General features: G+C 34.1%; 1 protein-coding gene across 1 annotated transcript in view; it reads left to right on the top strand.

Annotated features, from left to right (window-relative positions):
- Positions 1-26: 26 nt before the first annotated feature.
- Positions 27-17,329, top strand: part of LOC110999092 (unextended protein) — a 29,048-nt gene continuing 11,745 nt past the window's right edge. Inside the window, exons 1-9 of the mRNA XM_045633683.1 lie at positions 27-596; positions 5,729-6,265; positions 6,850-6,952; positions 7,824-8,136; positions 9,134-9,390; positions 10,745-10,861; positions 11,916-12,087; positions 14,255-14,446; positions 16,596-16,742. Of these exons, the coding sequence (XP_045489639.1) occupies positions 142-596; positions 5,729-6,265; positions 6,850-6,952; positions 7,824-8,136; positions 9,134-9,390; positions 10,745-10,861; positions 11,916-12,087; positions 14,255-14,446; positions 16,596-16,742 (2,293 nt within the window). The 5' untranslated portion in view covers positions 27-141. The remainder of the gene's footprint in view (positions 597-5,728; positions 6,266-6,849; positions 6,953-7,823; positions 8,137-9,133; positions 9,391-10,744; positions 10,862-11,915; positions 12,088-14,254; positions 14,447-16,595; positions 16,743-17,329) is intronic.

Genomic DNA, 17,329 nt, shown 5'->3' with positions numbered 1-17,329 from the left:
TATCATAATCCAATCATATTGCTGCAGTTCCGGTAGCTTATTGTCAGTGACAGTTTGTGAATTGGGAAAAACATTTAATATGTCGGTATAAAATCGAAGCGTTTCGCAATTTAATTTTTAACTTGGAAGGATCCTAAGGAAATGGCATCAGCCCGTAATTTTTTGCGGACTTTGTGGATATTTTTTTATGTTGTGTATAATGTGTGTGCTACAAACAACACAGCGGAACCATGGATAGTGTCGTTTAGAATAGGCGCAAAATCGTGTACGGATTATAAATGTAAATATTTATTATTATTGCATGGTGGCAAGTTTCTTGGTCATAAACCCTGGAGATTAACCCCCAACGAAGGTTCTAGAGGGGGTAATTGTGAAAAAATATATTCCAGTTACGAACTACGAGAAATTAAAACTCTTGCGTGGTATTCAGAAATAGAAGTCCTTGTGCCTCGAAAAAACGAAAAAATCTACTTTTGTCTTCGATATAACGAAGGAAAAAATTATCCATTTGGTGAGAAATGGGTTCATCAAGGCAAGGAATTATTTTTGAATCCCGAGAGCGATGGGATCCCTTCAGCAACTACAAAATTAAATGTGTAAGTATCATAGTGATATTAAAAATTATTTCGAAGAAACCTTTTGTCTAAAACATAACAGAATTTTTTTATTTACTTATAAAATAATGCATATTATAAAAGGTAAACTAAATTGTGATTAATTTTAATTAAGTAATTTAATCAATTAAATAAAAGTTGGGGTTTCACTCCACATTTAAGATGACATGCAGATAAAGAATTGTATAGTATTTTATGTTATAATTAAACTGTATATTCTTTCATTTTAATTTGAACAATGAGCCACTAGCTGCTGTAATTACTACTTGCTAGTTTAAAAATATAAAATCATTTACTAAGAATTAATCATTTATATCATAGTTCTATTCTATGATTCATAAGCAAGATGCAGGTGCCTACTCATGATCTCATCAGTATTTAAAAATCAGTAGTTGCATTTGTTCAATAATAGTTTAGTAATTATTATTTTGTTGTAGATTTTGTTGTCAATATTATTTATGTATATATATTATTAGTTATTAAAAAATAAATAAAATTTTAAATGTACCTACATAAGGCAGAGACCTAAGGGGTGACCCTGTTAAATTTTATGAAAAGGGGAAACCACTGCGCTGTGTGTGTGGGGCAGCTAGTCTCTTCCCTCTTACATGTATACTGTATTTTACTTTATGATTTGTATAACACAAATTTGTATTCAAACAATTTTTAAGAATATTTTCTGTAGCAGTATAGGACAGGTTGATATTGTTTGAGATTTTTAGTAAGTGTATGTAATGTGAGTCGTGACAGATGACATTACGGACCTAACTAATGGGATTTACCTTTGAGGAATAACTTATAATATACATAATATACATATTTAATTTCATTATTAATAATTAGACTGATAACTTGTTAAAGGTTTAATGTTTTATGATTGGTTTTAATAATGCCAATAATACATAAAGACATGTATGTACTTAATAAATACACTATCTTTTATTCATTCTTAGTCCATGTTTTTTTAGCAATATAATGGGGCAAAAGGCTGTGATCCATAGTCAAGAACAAGTTTTCATCAGCTATCTATTGAGCTTGTTACAATTTCTTTATGATGTTTTGTGTGCAATTTTCATGGTTTATTGGTTATAATGTTATAGTGTATATGTCACTGGCCTTAGTATATATACATTAATTATTTAAATATGTTTCACATTCTATTGGGCAGAAAATCTTTGTCCAGTTTGTGTTTTCACCACACCAACTTTTTTTCTATTTAAGATTGTCTATACAATAAATAAATGGATACCAGCCAGGCCATCCATAAATGACAGGCTCAAGGTTTCTTGTAAATTATCATTTTATATGTACGTTATTTGCCGGGCCAATAAATGCCAAGCTAACGCTTGAACCCAATAATTGATCCATACACACTCTGGAGTATGCGTTGAAAATTTCTACCGCCGCCCATGAATACTCTCAATGCCAGAGAAGGTTGCCTTTTAAGAATTGGTATTTTTTTCTTGAGAGCAGTGTTGGCCTAGTGGCTTCAGCGTGCGACTCTCATACCTGAGGTCGTAAGTTCGATCCCCGGCTGTGCACCAATGGAGTTTCTTTCTATGTGCGCATTTAAGATTTCCTCGAACGGTGAAGGAAAACATCTTGAGGAAACCGACATGTCTTAGACCCAAAAAGTCGACGACGTGTGTCAGACACTGGAAGCTGATCACCTACTTGCCTATTAGATTTAAAAATTATCATGAAACAGTTTCAGAAATCTCAGGCCAAGACCTAAAGAGGTTGTAGCGTTACTGATTTTTTTTTTCTTGAAGGACCTTAAGTAGAATTGCAAGCATCATCTGTTTGCTTTTGTTTTTGTCAGCTTTTATGGGTAATCGAGATCCGCGGCACTAAAATTCCATGTAACTACAGTACGAGCGTAACGGGCTGATAAAATCAATCTTATTTATGACATAATGAGTTGACCGAGTTTCAGAAGTAGGGTGCGTAAATATTTCGTAAAAAAAACTGGCTCATTGCCATAAGAATAGCAACAAAAATATCGATATGTTTACACGTCAAAGACTTAGATTTCATATTTATATCGAATGAATACTATGCATATATAAAATTCTTCAACATTAACCCCCAAACTCAATAACCTATCTTAATCCATTTTTGACCATCTGAGAAGGACATCTTAATCCAAATATGGATAAACGAGCTCCAATAATCAATCGACTGATTGTAATAGCCTTATGTCGACAAGCTATCCATGGTAGGTCGGATCGGTGTATGTGGATAGTATGTGCAATTTGATACCTTTGTATGATCTTAAGATTTTAACTTACACTAGTTTTTAAAATAATTAAAAATCTGTTTAATATGTTTTAAACATAGACATGTATATGTTAATATTATTTGTACGATTTTATTTACTTTATTTGGTTTATATTGATTATCAAATATGAGTGTAAAGAGCGAAGATATTACATTCTATCCGTCGCCAATAATGGATTGGCTTCGTATGGTTTGGTTATTGGGGTGCAGATCTAAGATTGTTTTCAATCTGAGATTGTGTATTTATTATTGGGTTCGGGCGTAAAATTATTACAGACTTTCATAAATTGTTATAGAATTATTAAGAACTATCAATGTTATCGTTATTATATATTTTTGTTATTAATGGCTTCGAATTTCTTTACATCAACCATGGTATGGCAAAGATGGCGCGTAAGAAAAACTGTGACGGTAATTTTTTTTCCAAGAAGTTTCAAAGTAATGTAAACTTATAAGAACAATATGGGCTATTTTTTTTGCTATTATTATACTATGTTCATACACATATAGTAATACACCTGTTTCTACATATTATAAGCTTTCATTCATACACAATGACGCATTTGGCGTCTGTGTGTTGTTAACTATTTTAAGACGGCGAGAAACTAACACGGTAATATAGTTTACTGTAATTTCCGTCATTGTTAAAGCAGACATGCGCTGTCTATAAACAATTTTGCAATTTATTAGTATCGTCCTGAGTTTTATTATTTTTTAGTATGCGTTTGTGAATTTTTTAAGTGAAAGTATTATACAGTCTGATACAAGTCAGTGTTTCATAATGTGATGAATTCTCACAATTCGATTCTCGGTGTATAATATAAAACGCCTGCTTTGTTACAACAATAATTATATATATATTTCCAACACTTCTTATCCTTAAACAACCACACAGCTTACAATTTAACGTCCGTCTTGGTCAAGCGGATCATAAATAAATAAATGTCGGTAAATGTCGGTATCGAATCAATCAACTTACTTCCATCGAGTAAAACATATGAAACAAATACTTACAACCATCAAATAATCTATACTGTAAATTATAAATATTCATTATAAACATAATAAAATTGTAAAATAATAACATATCATCATAAATTCATTAAACTAACTTGGGGCCCACGCCCGACAGGGGGGCAATTTATTATCGTATTTAATGTATATTTCTTTTTTTTGACGTTTCTTTTGATTCGTTTATACTCTCTCAAAGGCACAACCTCTAAAAGTGGGTGTCCATGGGCAGCGATGACTTGTCTCTCTGTGCTACTGGGCTCCTATAAACTCGTTTACCTAGAGGGGTAAACGAGTTTAAATAAAGAAAATATTCTTAAATTACACATTATTCTTCTATCTACAGTCTTCGAGCACTTTAGTAGCTGGTAATCCAATAAAGCAATTCAGACTGACCGCGATTGAGTCGTAAATATATCCATTATTTTTATAGAATTTCGATTTAACTGCTCGTAAATAATTTTATGGCACGAACATTTTTAAATCTTTATGATAGGAAGCGATCATTTTAACTAAAAAGAGTACAGAGGGAAAAAATGTTTCATGAACCTAAATATTATAAATGAATATAAATCATATAAATGTATTTACCTAAAATATGTAGATAGAACAATAAACTAAAAATAAAATAGTCTTATTAAAATATAAAAAGTACTTAATTAATATAAAGCTGTTATATCAGACTATGCCATCAATGCCACATCTAGTAATAAATCCAATTCGAACATCTATGTTTTTGCTTGGTTGACCGTCGAGTTTATTATGTCTACCTACATTTTTGTTTTGTAAATTTTATATAATAAGTACCTACATCTGTGCGTTCTAATAATTAATTATTAATCTTAGTTTATAATGTTTTCTCAGTAAGCGAATTTTCGTACATACTTAATTCATATGAGAAATAACATTATTCTAACCTTAAGATGATTGCTGCAGCAGCCAGTCATGGGGTCTCTTGGTAGAGCTTACGCGACCCCAAGTTACCCCAACAGTGGCGTGTTTGGCGGGAGGGGTTTAATGGGTAGGGCGTTTAGAGCGAGTCGAGCGAGCGAGAGAAAAAGTAGTTTATTGTGAAAAACTTTACAATGTGTTTTTGATAAATAACTTGCAAATGTTGTTTTTATATACAATTCAAGTCTTCGACAGTTGTTATTGACTTAAAATTATAACTATATTAGTTATAACTATTTACGAAACTCGGTTATGTATTGTATACCTGCAGATTACAACATAAATTACCAGCAAATCCTTAAAAACATATTTAAAAAACTTAAGTATCTTTTACTTACTAATCATGACTTTGCTTGTTCCTTTATATTAAATATATTTCTTATCTATCAATCAATCAAACTTAGAATTTAGTATCGATTTACAAAGCAGTAAATCTGTGCTTTATGTTTATATTTGAGTGTGTATTCCGTTTTGGGTTTTGTGTATAAAATAATTATTTGATTATTGTTTAATGAGTAACTGTGGGAATAATTTAATATAATAAATAAATAAATAGATAACATTAAAAAAAAGACGTTTAGCGAGTAGATTTCTGAATCTGTTTCATGATCATTTTTCAATATACTTAATAGGACTGACACACTTTGAATTTTTGGGTGGTTTAAGGGAAGTTGGTTTCCTCAGGATGTTTTCCTTCATACGAGCGTATGTAAAATAAGCACATAGAAAGAAAGTCCATCAAGTCATACACTAAATCCAGAAGTGTTCTCACACTTAATTCTCGTCCTCCACCGTCTCTTCTTTGAAGACAATTAACAACTGAGTACAGCTGGCAGACCGTATTTCTTTTTTAAATCTGTTTCTCTTTCCAGCCTTGTAGAGTCCAACGAAATACCAACTAATAATCAAGAAACAAAATCGATTGATCTAACGCACGATACTGATGTAAATTACCTTCCAAACGTCGCAAATCTCTCTCAAGAAGAGAGAAGAGATATTGAAATACGTTCAAGAGATAGATATATACCATTACAAGAAAGTAATGACAATGATGTAAAGAGCAAAGAGCCTAATGAACACAATGTAGAAAGTGAAGTTAGGTTGAAGAAAATTAAAGAGAATTTAAATAAAATTGAAAATGAATTTCACAATTTTAATAGAGGCGATAGAAAAACACGTGATACTTTTTATAAAATAGATGTTATTGATGAAATAGATGATATACAAGAATCAACAGATAGTAGGGTTAAAAGACAAATAATGTCGCAAATGGCTGATTTCTCGTCTGTGAAGAGAGTGGAACCGATGGTATTTCTGGATGGTATACGGGTGGAAGAGGCTGAAAAGGATCCCAAGATTTTGGATGATGGCGTACCAAGTGTGTTGGCTGATACTAAGGTTACATTGCGGTGAGTTTTTGAGATTTATCAGATCGGCTGCCTTTACGACTTTTCAATACTAGACATAAGCACTCGCATCTCTAACGAAGTTGTAAGAAACATTATTTTAAAACCATTGAAGATGATTTATTATTGACTTGATAGCTTATACAGACTGTTATTTTAATAGCCAATAGTTCAGGCATTATAGATTCTAATTAAACATTCATAAAACAATATATACTGCCAGTAAATATAAGTACATAGTATTGTCTTTTATTAACATAACTTTTACACATTTAAAGAAAAACAGTAACGGATTGGAGTAATGTATTATTATAATTATTTAAACATAATTTTAAATTTAACCGACGTTTCGCGTGCTTTACAACGTGCGCGGTCACGGTGACAGAAGACAAAAGGTGTTGAATGTCAAAAAGTATCACAGCTGCAGAAAATGTTGTGTTATCTGTATTTATTTCCCCGGAGTTGGTATCGACTAAAAGATGTAGGGTTTCTGCAGAAATAAATACTGTCTAAACTGGAGCATTTCTAAGGTCTCACAAGTCTTTGCCTTAGGTTAGGCGTAGGTTTTCATGTCATGTATTTCACAGGCTCTTCGGTCAAGGCCTGACGCCCAGAACGGTGATAGCATTCACTCATGATGCCCTGGAGTATGGACAGCCATGTAAATTTCTTCTCAAAGGAGAGTATGTGGTGAGTATATTACCATAATAATCACGTTACAAGTAGCGGCACGAAACTCTAGCGCTGACCGTTATTGCGCAGAAGTAAAAAATAAGGTACCTGAGGGGGGCTAGCGGAATGAAGAGCCTCGATTGGCTCTCCAGTCGCATTCCGTCCCCCGCACCACAGTACACATGTGCAGCAATCCCCTCCACGCATCGGCCAGCGCTAGACTTACGTGCCGCTGCCTATACAAAAGTAATTTTAAGGCAGTTTTTGCCGCGCACCTACTGTGTGGAACCAGCTGGCCTTGAAGTATTTCCGAACCAATTCTACTTAAAGTACTTCAACACCAGTCACATTCTGAGCAGCTTGATCCCTTGTTGCGTAGAGATGTGGTATGTCTCTGCATCTTCTACCGCATTTACCATTGAGAGGTTTCAGAGGATTTCTTCGGACTAATACCTGCATAATAATATGTGGTAGGTAATGATAATAAATAAAAAATCTGCGTTTCCAGCACAAGACGTTATGCGACAGAATTTCAATAGTTCTAATATGTATGTATGTTCTAAACAAATACATTAACCAATGGCGTGGATTTTTTTCTCGATCTCCCTTTCTCACTCTTTATGAATCGGTTTCAATCGCTCTCTTCCTTTTCTTCGACGAAAACGCTGCAAATCTTCGTGACGTTCCGTAAAATTTTTACTCCCATGCCTCTAAAGAAGTTTCGAACGAAGGGTCAACCATCGGCCAAAAAAGGCTGATCACCTGCTGGCCTATTAAACGATCACGTTATAAGGAAATCTTGGCACAGAACTGTCAAATCCTTATTTGCTGGTATACTTTGTGTGTCTGTTTGTATTGTGTGTCTCAATAAACAAAACCCAAATTCTAGGCAAAGGAAGACTCTGTCACAGCGACATCAGCGCTCTTCGAATTCTGGGCTCCATCACCAATTATAAGCTCGAAACTCTACATCTGCACCAAAAACCTTAAACCGGGCATCCTACCCTCAGAAGATGAAGAGAAATACCTACATCAGGGCACAGAAGGTTGGAAGGTTTTGGCCACACATAATAAGCTGATGCCGCTGTGGGTCGCTTTGATATTGATTCTGGCCTGTCTGACGTTTTCGGCGCTGTTTTCTGGTCTGAATTTGGGCCTGATGTCACTGGATCGGACGGAGTTGAAGATTATTTCTAATACAGGTAAAATTTGTGCTTATATTTATCTATTTTTTTATTCAATGGCTGCAATCACTAAGATGACATTATAACCTATAACGCTCTGACCCGCCAATGTAATTCACATTTTCGGGTCATCGGTATTCCAACTTCGTTCAGTGCCATTGATTGGAACCCATGGCTTCTATGGCTTCATGGGTTCTGCTTCCTGACGATGTTATTATTATATCCACTTTTATCTAGGGCGCTCTCTTCTGCTTCCCCTTGGTCCTTTCCATATAGTCCTTTAAATCCTCCTTTACTCTGTGTATTATTAAGTACCCCGCACCGGAAAGTAAGTACGCACCTGCCATAATGCCAGTACGTTCTCCGGGCGTGACGTACTGACATGTTCTATAGGTCGCGTTCTTACTGCGTAATGAAAAAGTGAATTCAAGGGTTAATAGCTATATCAAATTATTTTAACCCCATATTACTTACAATATATCATAGGTACGGAGCAAGAAAGGAAGTACGCACGTGCCATAATGCCAGTACATTCTCCGGACGTGACGTACGGACATGTTCTATAGGTCGCGTTCTTACTGCGTAATTAAAAAGTGAATTCAAGGATTAATAGCGAAATCAAATTATTTTACCCACATATTTTTAGTTACAATATATCCTAGGTACGGAGCAGGAAAGGAAGTACGCACGTGCCATAATGCCAGTACATTTTCTGGGCGTGACGTACTGACACGTTCTATAGGTCGCGTTCTTACTGCGTAATTAAAAAGTGAATTCAAGGATTAATAGCGAAATCAAATTATTTTACCCACATATTTTTAGTTACAATATATCCTAGGTACGGAGCAGGAAAGGAAGTACGCACGTGCCATAATGCCAGTACATTTTCTGGGCGTGACGTACTGACACGTTCTATAGGTCGCGTTCTTACTGCGTAATTAAAAAGTTAATTCAAGGGTTAATAGCGATATCCAATTATTTTACCCACATATTTATAGTTACAATATATCCTAAGGTACGGAGCAGGAAAGGAAGTACGCACGTGCCATAATGCCAGTACGGGATCATGGGAACTATCTCCTGTGCAGTATTCTACTTGGGAATGTGGCTGTTAACTCCACGTTCACAATATTATTGGACGAGTTGACCTCTGGATTGTTCGCGGTGATATTTTCGACCCTGTCCATCGTTTTGCTTGGTGAGATAACGCCACAGGCGATATGCTCCAGACATGGGTTGATGATTGGTGCACGGAGTATTATGGTCACTAAGGTACGTTGTAATAGACTGTTTGATAAAATTTTAGATTCATTTCAGATTGGTATATATGTATATGTACGATATCTTAATAAATATATATATATGTCGTGTGAAAAGCAGTGTTGGCCTAGTGGCTTCAGCGTGCGACTCTCATATTTGATGTCGTAGGTTCGATCGCGAGCTGTGCCCCAATGGACTTTCTTTCTATGTGCGCATTTAACGGTGAAGGAAAACATCGTGAGGAAACCGACATGTCTTAGACCCAAAAAAGTCGACATATCAGGCACTGGAGCCTGATCACCTACTTGCCTATTAGATTTAAAGATGATCATGAAACAGATTCAGAAATCTGAGGCCAAGACCTAAAGAGGTTGTAGCGCCACTGATTTTTTATATTTTTATATATATGTCGTAGATTCAACACGATTAATAATTGTACACTACAGTACAGTGTCACTACCGTTCTCCGACATTATTACTCAATATTTAACATAGTCTATGCGTACTATCTATCTCTCAATTACTCATCTATCCGACTCAACTATCGTTTCTGCGCACTAATGATAAATTGACTTTGACATATCGATGTTTTACAACCTGTAAGATGTCATTCTAATGAAAGAAATGACATCGTGTTCTCTTATTACATAATCTCTGACATATATATTTTGAAGTGAAACTTCTTTAGAATCGTTGTGATTTCAAACCGGATGCAACGAAAAAGCGACAGTAAAAAGAGACAGAAACATTAATTCATATGATTTAACGTGGGAGAAAATGAGATAGATAAACTTCTTTCGAATCGTCGTGATTTCAAACCGGATGCAGCGGTAAAGAGAGACAGAAACATCAATTCATCATATGATTTAACGTGGTAGAAAATGAGATAGCAGGCATTATACAGCCTCTCTTTACTGCCGCTTTTTCATTTGATCGAATTTCAAACTTTCGATGTTTTAGTTTTTCCCAAATTAAAAATTTATATTAAACTTATAAATTAAAATTTATCATTAAAATATACTGTTTTAAAAGAACACACACATTTACATAATGGAAAATGATTAATTTATATATGATTAATAATAAAAAAAATGTTTTTGAAGGTTTCACTTCTACCATGTGTGAATTGCACATATGTTTTTTTTTATATAACAAGTTATGTTATACAGTTACGGAACACAAATTAGTCGATCTGTCCGTCCTTCGATGTGCCATTATAATAATATTATATTTATTACTCAAGATGTCATAAGGAACATGGTATAATGTACATTATGTACACATGATTTTTGATTGATTGGTTTTGTTAACCTACAAACTGGGTATAGTTATTTCATGATTTTTGAGGGTAGTACATTTTTTTCAGGCTGTCATGGCGCTCACCGCTCCACTGGCATTCCCCGTCAGTAAACTACTGGATTACTTCCTTGGTGAAGAAATTGGTAGTGTTTATAATAGAGAGAGATTAAAGGAGCTTGTTAAGGTAAGTTCCATTCGTTTCGTCATTCGTTCAGGAGATGAGAACTTGGAGAAACTGAGCTTAAAACTGTTCGTTTTGTAAATGTAATTCACTATTTGCTATTCTTGAATCTGTAAGATTAGCTTTTTAGTTTTAGTTAGTTATTAATATTGTTTTTTTTTATCTTCTCTAGATTAATATAAATATATTTTGTTTTTTATATAACTTCTGGTTATGCACTTCTTGCACTCATAATTTTTTTTAATTTATTGTTTTCTTTTCTTACTAGGGTTGCCTGGAAGAGATCGCTTGTTAGCGATAAGGCCGCCCGTTGCATCCCTTGTAATTTATATATATTGTGTTATTTGTGTTTCTTTCTAGCAACGAAGTGTGAATAAATAAATAAATAAAACAGAATGTCACATGACCGTCCACCAACCAAGTAGATCTACAGGTGACCTGCGTCCTCAAAACTGTACTCTGTAAAAGAGGCGCTGGAAAGAATCCAGTGGAAACATATTGTTCGTTCCAGATGTTTCCTTGATCAGACATGAGCTGCTGATTAAAGGGAGAGATTTAACCGTCGTCTGACAAACAGACAGATAGACACACACAAAATAAAAATGTTTTAATTTGTTAGAGATTAATGTATCCGTATAAAAATTAGTTTCTTAACATTTCTTAATATTATTATTAATTTGTGTATGATTCCTTTTAGGGTTAAAACCCTCATCCATATTTTTCAATTTCTTTCTTTTTTCTCAGATTTTTCTGAACTGCATTATTTTATTTTAATCCCCTCCCTACTAATGACGCTATTTTCCAAGTACAATATTAGAAAAAAACATATTTATATAAATATAAAAAAAAAATCAAAGATATAACAATATTTTGCTAGAGAATTTCCCTTACCTATTAAACTACCTCCCTCCCGCCGCCCTGCCCCTTGTCTAAGTCAAACGTAAATATAGCAAGCAATCAATTTAAAAACGACTAATTTATAAACAAAAACTATTTTTTAAAAACTGTCTTGTATTACTTATTAGTTAATTAGTAGGTTTATTTTTTACTTGTGTAGGTAACAACCGATGTAAACGACTTGGACAAAGATGAGGTGAATATTATATCTGGTGCGCTGGAGTTACGAAAGAAGACTGTATCGAGTGTGATGACGAAGATGGAGGATGTATTCATGCTGCCGATCACTTCTATATTGGACTTTGAAACTATGTCGGAGATTATTAAGTCTGGTAAGTTTAGAGCAGAGGGTACGATTCAGAAAGTCTCGTTAAATGGAAGTATCGTGAAACAAGTCTTTTTGGATGAAAATAGCCTTAAAAAAGTCTCGTTAAACGAAATCTCGTTAAACGGAAGTATCGTGAAACAAAAGGCTTCGGATGAAAATAGCCTTAAACTAAAGGTCTCGTTAACTGAAACTCTTATGAAACGAAATCTCTTTAAACGGAACTATCGTGAAACAATAGGCTTTGGATGAAAATAGCCTTAAACTAAAGTCTCGTTAAACGAAACTCTTATGAAACGAAATCTCGTTAAACGGAAGTATCGTGAAACAAAAGTCTTGTTGTACGAAAATATCGCTTGCCCCTTATGAAAAAGTACGTGCGTACAAAGTTAACATGTCAGAAGTTAAACTTCCTTGTAAATTAATTATGACTAAGGTAAAAGCCCCCAATAAATGGGCCGACTTCATCGAATTATTAGACGTTATCACGTCAAAAGCAGTATTTAAAACAGGCCCTGTAACTCCACAGATTTTGTATATTTTGTGATGATTATTCTCATACACAAGTTGGTGATGAACCTCTAAAGAGCTTCCATCCAGTCTCTCCTTCGCAAACGTGCCTCCTCAGAGTAAAATCTTGAATTGGATTATCATGATTCATGTGCACTTTTTACTTTTTTTTTTCTCTAGATTAAGGTTCTATAGATAAATATAAATATACAAGCGGATCCGACAGACGTTGTCCTGTCCATACGTCTTTAATTTGAAAATTTCAAACTTTTTTTAATAAGCTAAAATATTCTGGACCATTTTGATGAAAATTATTATTCAAATGTTATAACAATATCACGATCCAGCACATGGTCTACAATAACACAATGATAACAAAACTTTTTTTTAATTTGATCGCAGCGCTAACTGTCGGGACAGACTAAAATTAAAATTCTAATACTATTTAAAATTTGACAGTGCGATGGTAGCGCCGTCTGTCGGATCCAATGTAAAACATTCCAAAATCAACAACTACTAATTAATTAAAAAAAACATTGTCCAGCGGACAAAATTGTGAATCTAAACCATTCTCGAATCTCCACGAACACACACAAAAAATTCATCAAAATTGGTCCAGTCGTTTAGGAGGAGTTCAGTCACATACACACGCACACAAGAAATATATATATTAAGATTTTGTTTTTTATATAACTTCTGGTTATGCACTTCTTGCACTCATCATTTTTTTTTAAATTTATTGTTTTCTTTTCTTACTAGGGTTGCCTGGAAGAGATCGCTTGTTAGCGATAAGGCCGCCCGTTGCATCCCTTGTAATTTATATATATTGTGTTTCTTTCTAGCAATGAAGTGTGAATAAATAAAAAATAAATAAAATAAAATTGACCTTCATAACAAAACTGTATTAGTAGTGTCTGATGGTAAGCACCAAGTTGGAATGTCTCCAGAATTCTATTTATAGAATAGCAACGCAATATATTTTCTATTTGCGTACAGTACCGGTTTAAATATTTATTTTATGAATTACTAGCTGAACTGGCAAACATCGTTTTGCCATGTATATCATTTATTATTGTGCCTCACTCGACATAGATAGGTATAGTGTGTCGCCGACTTTTTTGTAGATATTTATAAGATCTACAATTACTTTGAACATTTTATGGTTCTATCTTTAATAGTTTAGGCAGGGTACGCAAAATAAGTAACTTTTTGGTTGATTTTTTACACCTGGTGTCCGAAAAACCCTAATATCTTACAGAACCCTATTTTTGTTCAAAATTAAATATAGCCTATATTACTCGTGGATAATGTAGCTTTCGAATGGTGAAAAAATTTTTAAAATCGGTCCAGTAGTTTATGAGCCTATTCATTACAATCAAACAAACAAACAAACAAAGTTTTCCTCTTTATAATATTAGTGTAGATTAGCACGTATACAGTGTGTAAACAGGATATACAAATACATGAAGTGATCATATACTGATACATGATCATCTATTTTATGTGTACTTTGTACGCACGCACATTTTTATATAAGTATTAAGGCTAAGATAAAATTTTGTAATTTAGCATATATAAATATATAGCCATAATTTTCATCCTCCATATAATTGGCGTCTAAGCCGCGAAACGTTTCCCGGATAAGATAATGGTATACCTTCCAGGCTACTCCCGTATCCCGGTATATGAAGGTCATCGCGGTAACATAGTGACGGTGCTCTTCATCAAGGATCTGGCCTTCGTGGATCCTGATGATAACACACCACTGCGGACCCTCTGCCAGTACTACCAGAACCCATGCAATTTCGTCTTCGAAGACGTCACCCTGGATATAATGTTCAAGCAGTTTAAGGATGGTAAGAAATTGGATATTAATAAGAAACGAAAAAATTTTGTGTGGTTTATGTAACCATGGTTAAAGTGAAACTTTTTTCCCATTATAGACATTTAACTAAAAAATTTTGGAATATTCCATTAAGGGTATATAATCGCTTTATCAATCTTAATTTTATTCTTGGAAAATTGGAATGATAATGGGACTAATAAAAGTAGACTAAGTCTCCAACTAATATTTTTATTGAATTCTGTGTTTTAGTGAGTACGACATACATAATACTTAACAATTATTTAGATTATATACACATATTAAAGTTGCGTGGAGCACTGGCACAAATGAATAATAGTCTATACACTACCGCCATATTGGCCTTGGCTGCTATGACGAGCGCCTTTCACTTTATCCCCACTCCGCGGCCGACCGTCACGCGACATGCGCCACACAGACCAAAAAGTTTGAGACGATGTAATAAAAGTTTCACGTTAAAAATGTTTATTTTATTAAAGTACACAAAAACACAAAAAACTCCTTGTAACGATCTTGATTGAACGAGACACTCCCTTAAGCGTCGAAAACATTTGGATTTTTATTCATTGACTTACAGCCCATACATGGCCGAACTGATACTAAAAATAAACTAAAATATATAAAAGTAAGGTTTTGGTTGGTTTAGCTTGTCTTACATTTTTTTTATTATAACTATTTTCTAGATGTTTCCCCGACTATGTAGGACGTATTAATTAGCTTACTTAAATGGTATTGGAAACTCGGATGATAAAAAAAATCGTTCGACGTTTGACGAAAAATAAGTACACGTGATATCTTATCGTCCCATTAGCTCACGTGATTAATGGCTTATAGCTTATAACTGATAATATAACTCAGGTCAAAATAGGTCAGATAATTTCGGTGGCGATTAATTTGGATATTTTGAGATATATTTATTTATTTTATTTATTAGTAATAAGTAATCTAACAGCTACTTAATACATATTATTATACAAAATACAAATACAATACACAAAGTCAAAACAGATCACAGAGATTAAATAAAAAACAGAAAACAAGCATTAAAAGACAAAGTGACATTTAAAAGAAAAACAAAAGAATAAAATTAAAAACTGCAAAATTAAAAAAAGCAACAAATAATACTAAGAATTTATTAATATCTACTACTTAAAAAAACTAAATATGTTAACTGAATTTTGTTTGAAGCTGAGCTTAAAATATGAGCTGATAAGTAACATAACATAAGTATTGGGTTGCGATTCAAATTCAAAAAACATTTATTCATGTAGGTAACATAATGTACACTTATGAACGTCAAAAATGAAATATACATTAAATGCTCCTAATTTTACATTTACTGCCAGTTCTCAAATCAAGGAACGGTAGAACAGAAGAACTGGGAATAAACTCAACGCATACACGAATTCAAGTACGACCAGTCACCACAAGTAGCACCCGTTCACGAGTATGACGCATGGCTAGCCACCAGTGATGCTAACAAAACTAACTTGATTTATTGAAGGGTTCTTAAATAACTCACACTTCTTTTACCTAATAAAGAATATACGTCGTTGACTTGTCAGAAATTATCGTATACGAGAATGTTATATCTACCACTCCACCAGACTGAGACTAACACGCTAATATATATATATATACATATATTTATTTATTTGGAAACCAAACAGATACATCTTTACAATAAAAATAAAACATAAAATAAAGACATTGGATGTATCCACAATAGGTTACACTAATATATGTATAACTATGTATATGATACAAACAAAACAAAGCATGATAGTTAGGACATTTACAGTTGCTTTAATTTTTTTTTAATAAAGCAGTAGAGGAGTGCGAAAAAGGGTCAATGTTTTTGACAGAATCTAATATAGGATATTATCTGTCTAGTGAGAGTTATAGTGATAACGCTACGTCACAAATCTCGTCAGAGAGATGTGAATACGCAGTATGCGTTCTGTCCCACTCTAACGTACCTGCGCTACTCGGTGTGATCACGGCATCGTGTATCAATATTACGTCATTGTGTGTGAGGTTTATTTTCGTTACGGAATTTCTTGATTCGGTCGCGGCGTTCAATTCCCGCGATTATATCTATACAATAGCTTATAACCATTGGTTTTCTAATTTTTTTTTAGGACACAAAGGTCATATGGCGTTTGTGCATCGGATTAATAATGAAGGGGAGGGTGATCCGTTCTATGAGACCATAGGTTTGGTGACACTCGAGGATGTGATAGAAGAGATGATACAATCTGAAATTGTTGACGAGACTGATGTATTTCGTACGTATGGTTTTACTTTATCAGGCACATTTGTTTAATATAAGAGATCACATTGCCAGAAGTCTCACAAGTGCGTTGCCGGCCTTTTATGAATTAGTACGCTCTTTTCTTGAAGGACCCTAAATTGAGGAGTCTTTGGTTTGAATTGTGGTGTTACACCACTGTAAAATAAAAACACGTTTATTATGGAACATAAGATAGTCCGGTATCACTTATTAAATTTGAACCTGTAGGCATCCATAAACATTGGCAAAGAAGACAGAGGGTGTAGGCCGAGAGAAAAAGCCGGCGTAAAAAGCTCTCGGTACTCTTTTTAAAAAAAAAGCAAATCATCAAACAATTCTACAATATTTAAAACAAATATAGCAAATTAATTAGAAGTAGCCGGCCCAGCACTAGTCCCAGGCCCTTTTATCAACTAGATAACCGGCCTTTTTACATAGCTTTTCATTAATGCATTGGCCGATTGTGCCTCTGTCGCTCGTTTCGCGCTCTGGCACTTCAAGCCTTGGAACGCCTCAGCGAGGTAACGCCGCATGCGTCATGTTTTTTCGTGCGTACAGCCGGCTCCATCGACTTATAGTTGT

Source organism: Pieris rapae, chromosome 24 (genome assembly GCF_905147795.1).
Source record: "Pieris rapae chromosome 24, ilPieRapa1.1, whole genome shotgun sequence".
NCBI lineage: Eukaryota > Metazoa > Arthropoda > Insecta > Lepidoptera > Pieridae > Pieris > Pieris rapae.
The sequence above is the reverse complement of the archived record's forward strand: the minus strand, read 5'-3'. Positions and strand labels throughout refer to the sequence as shown.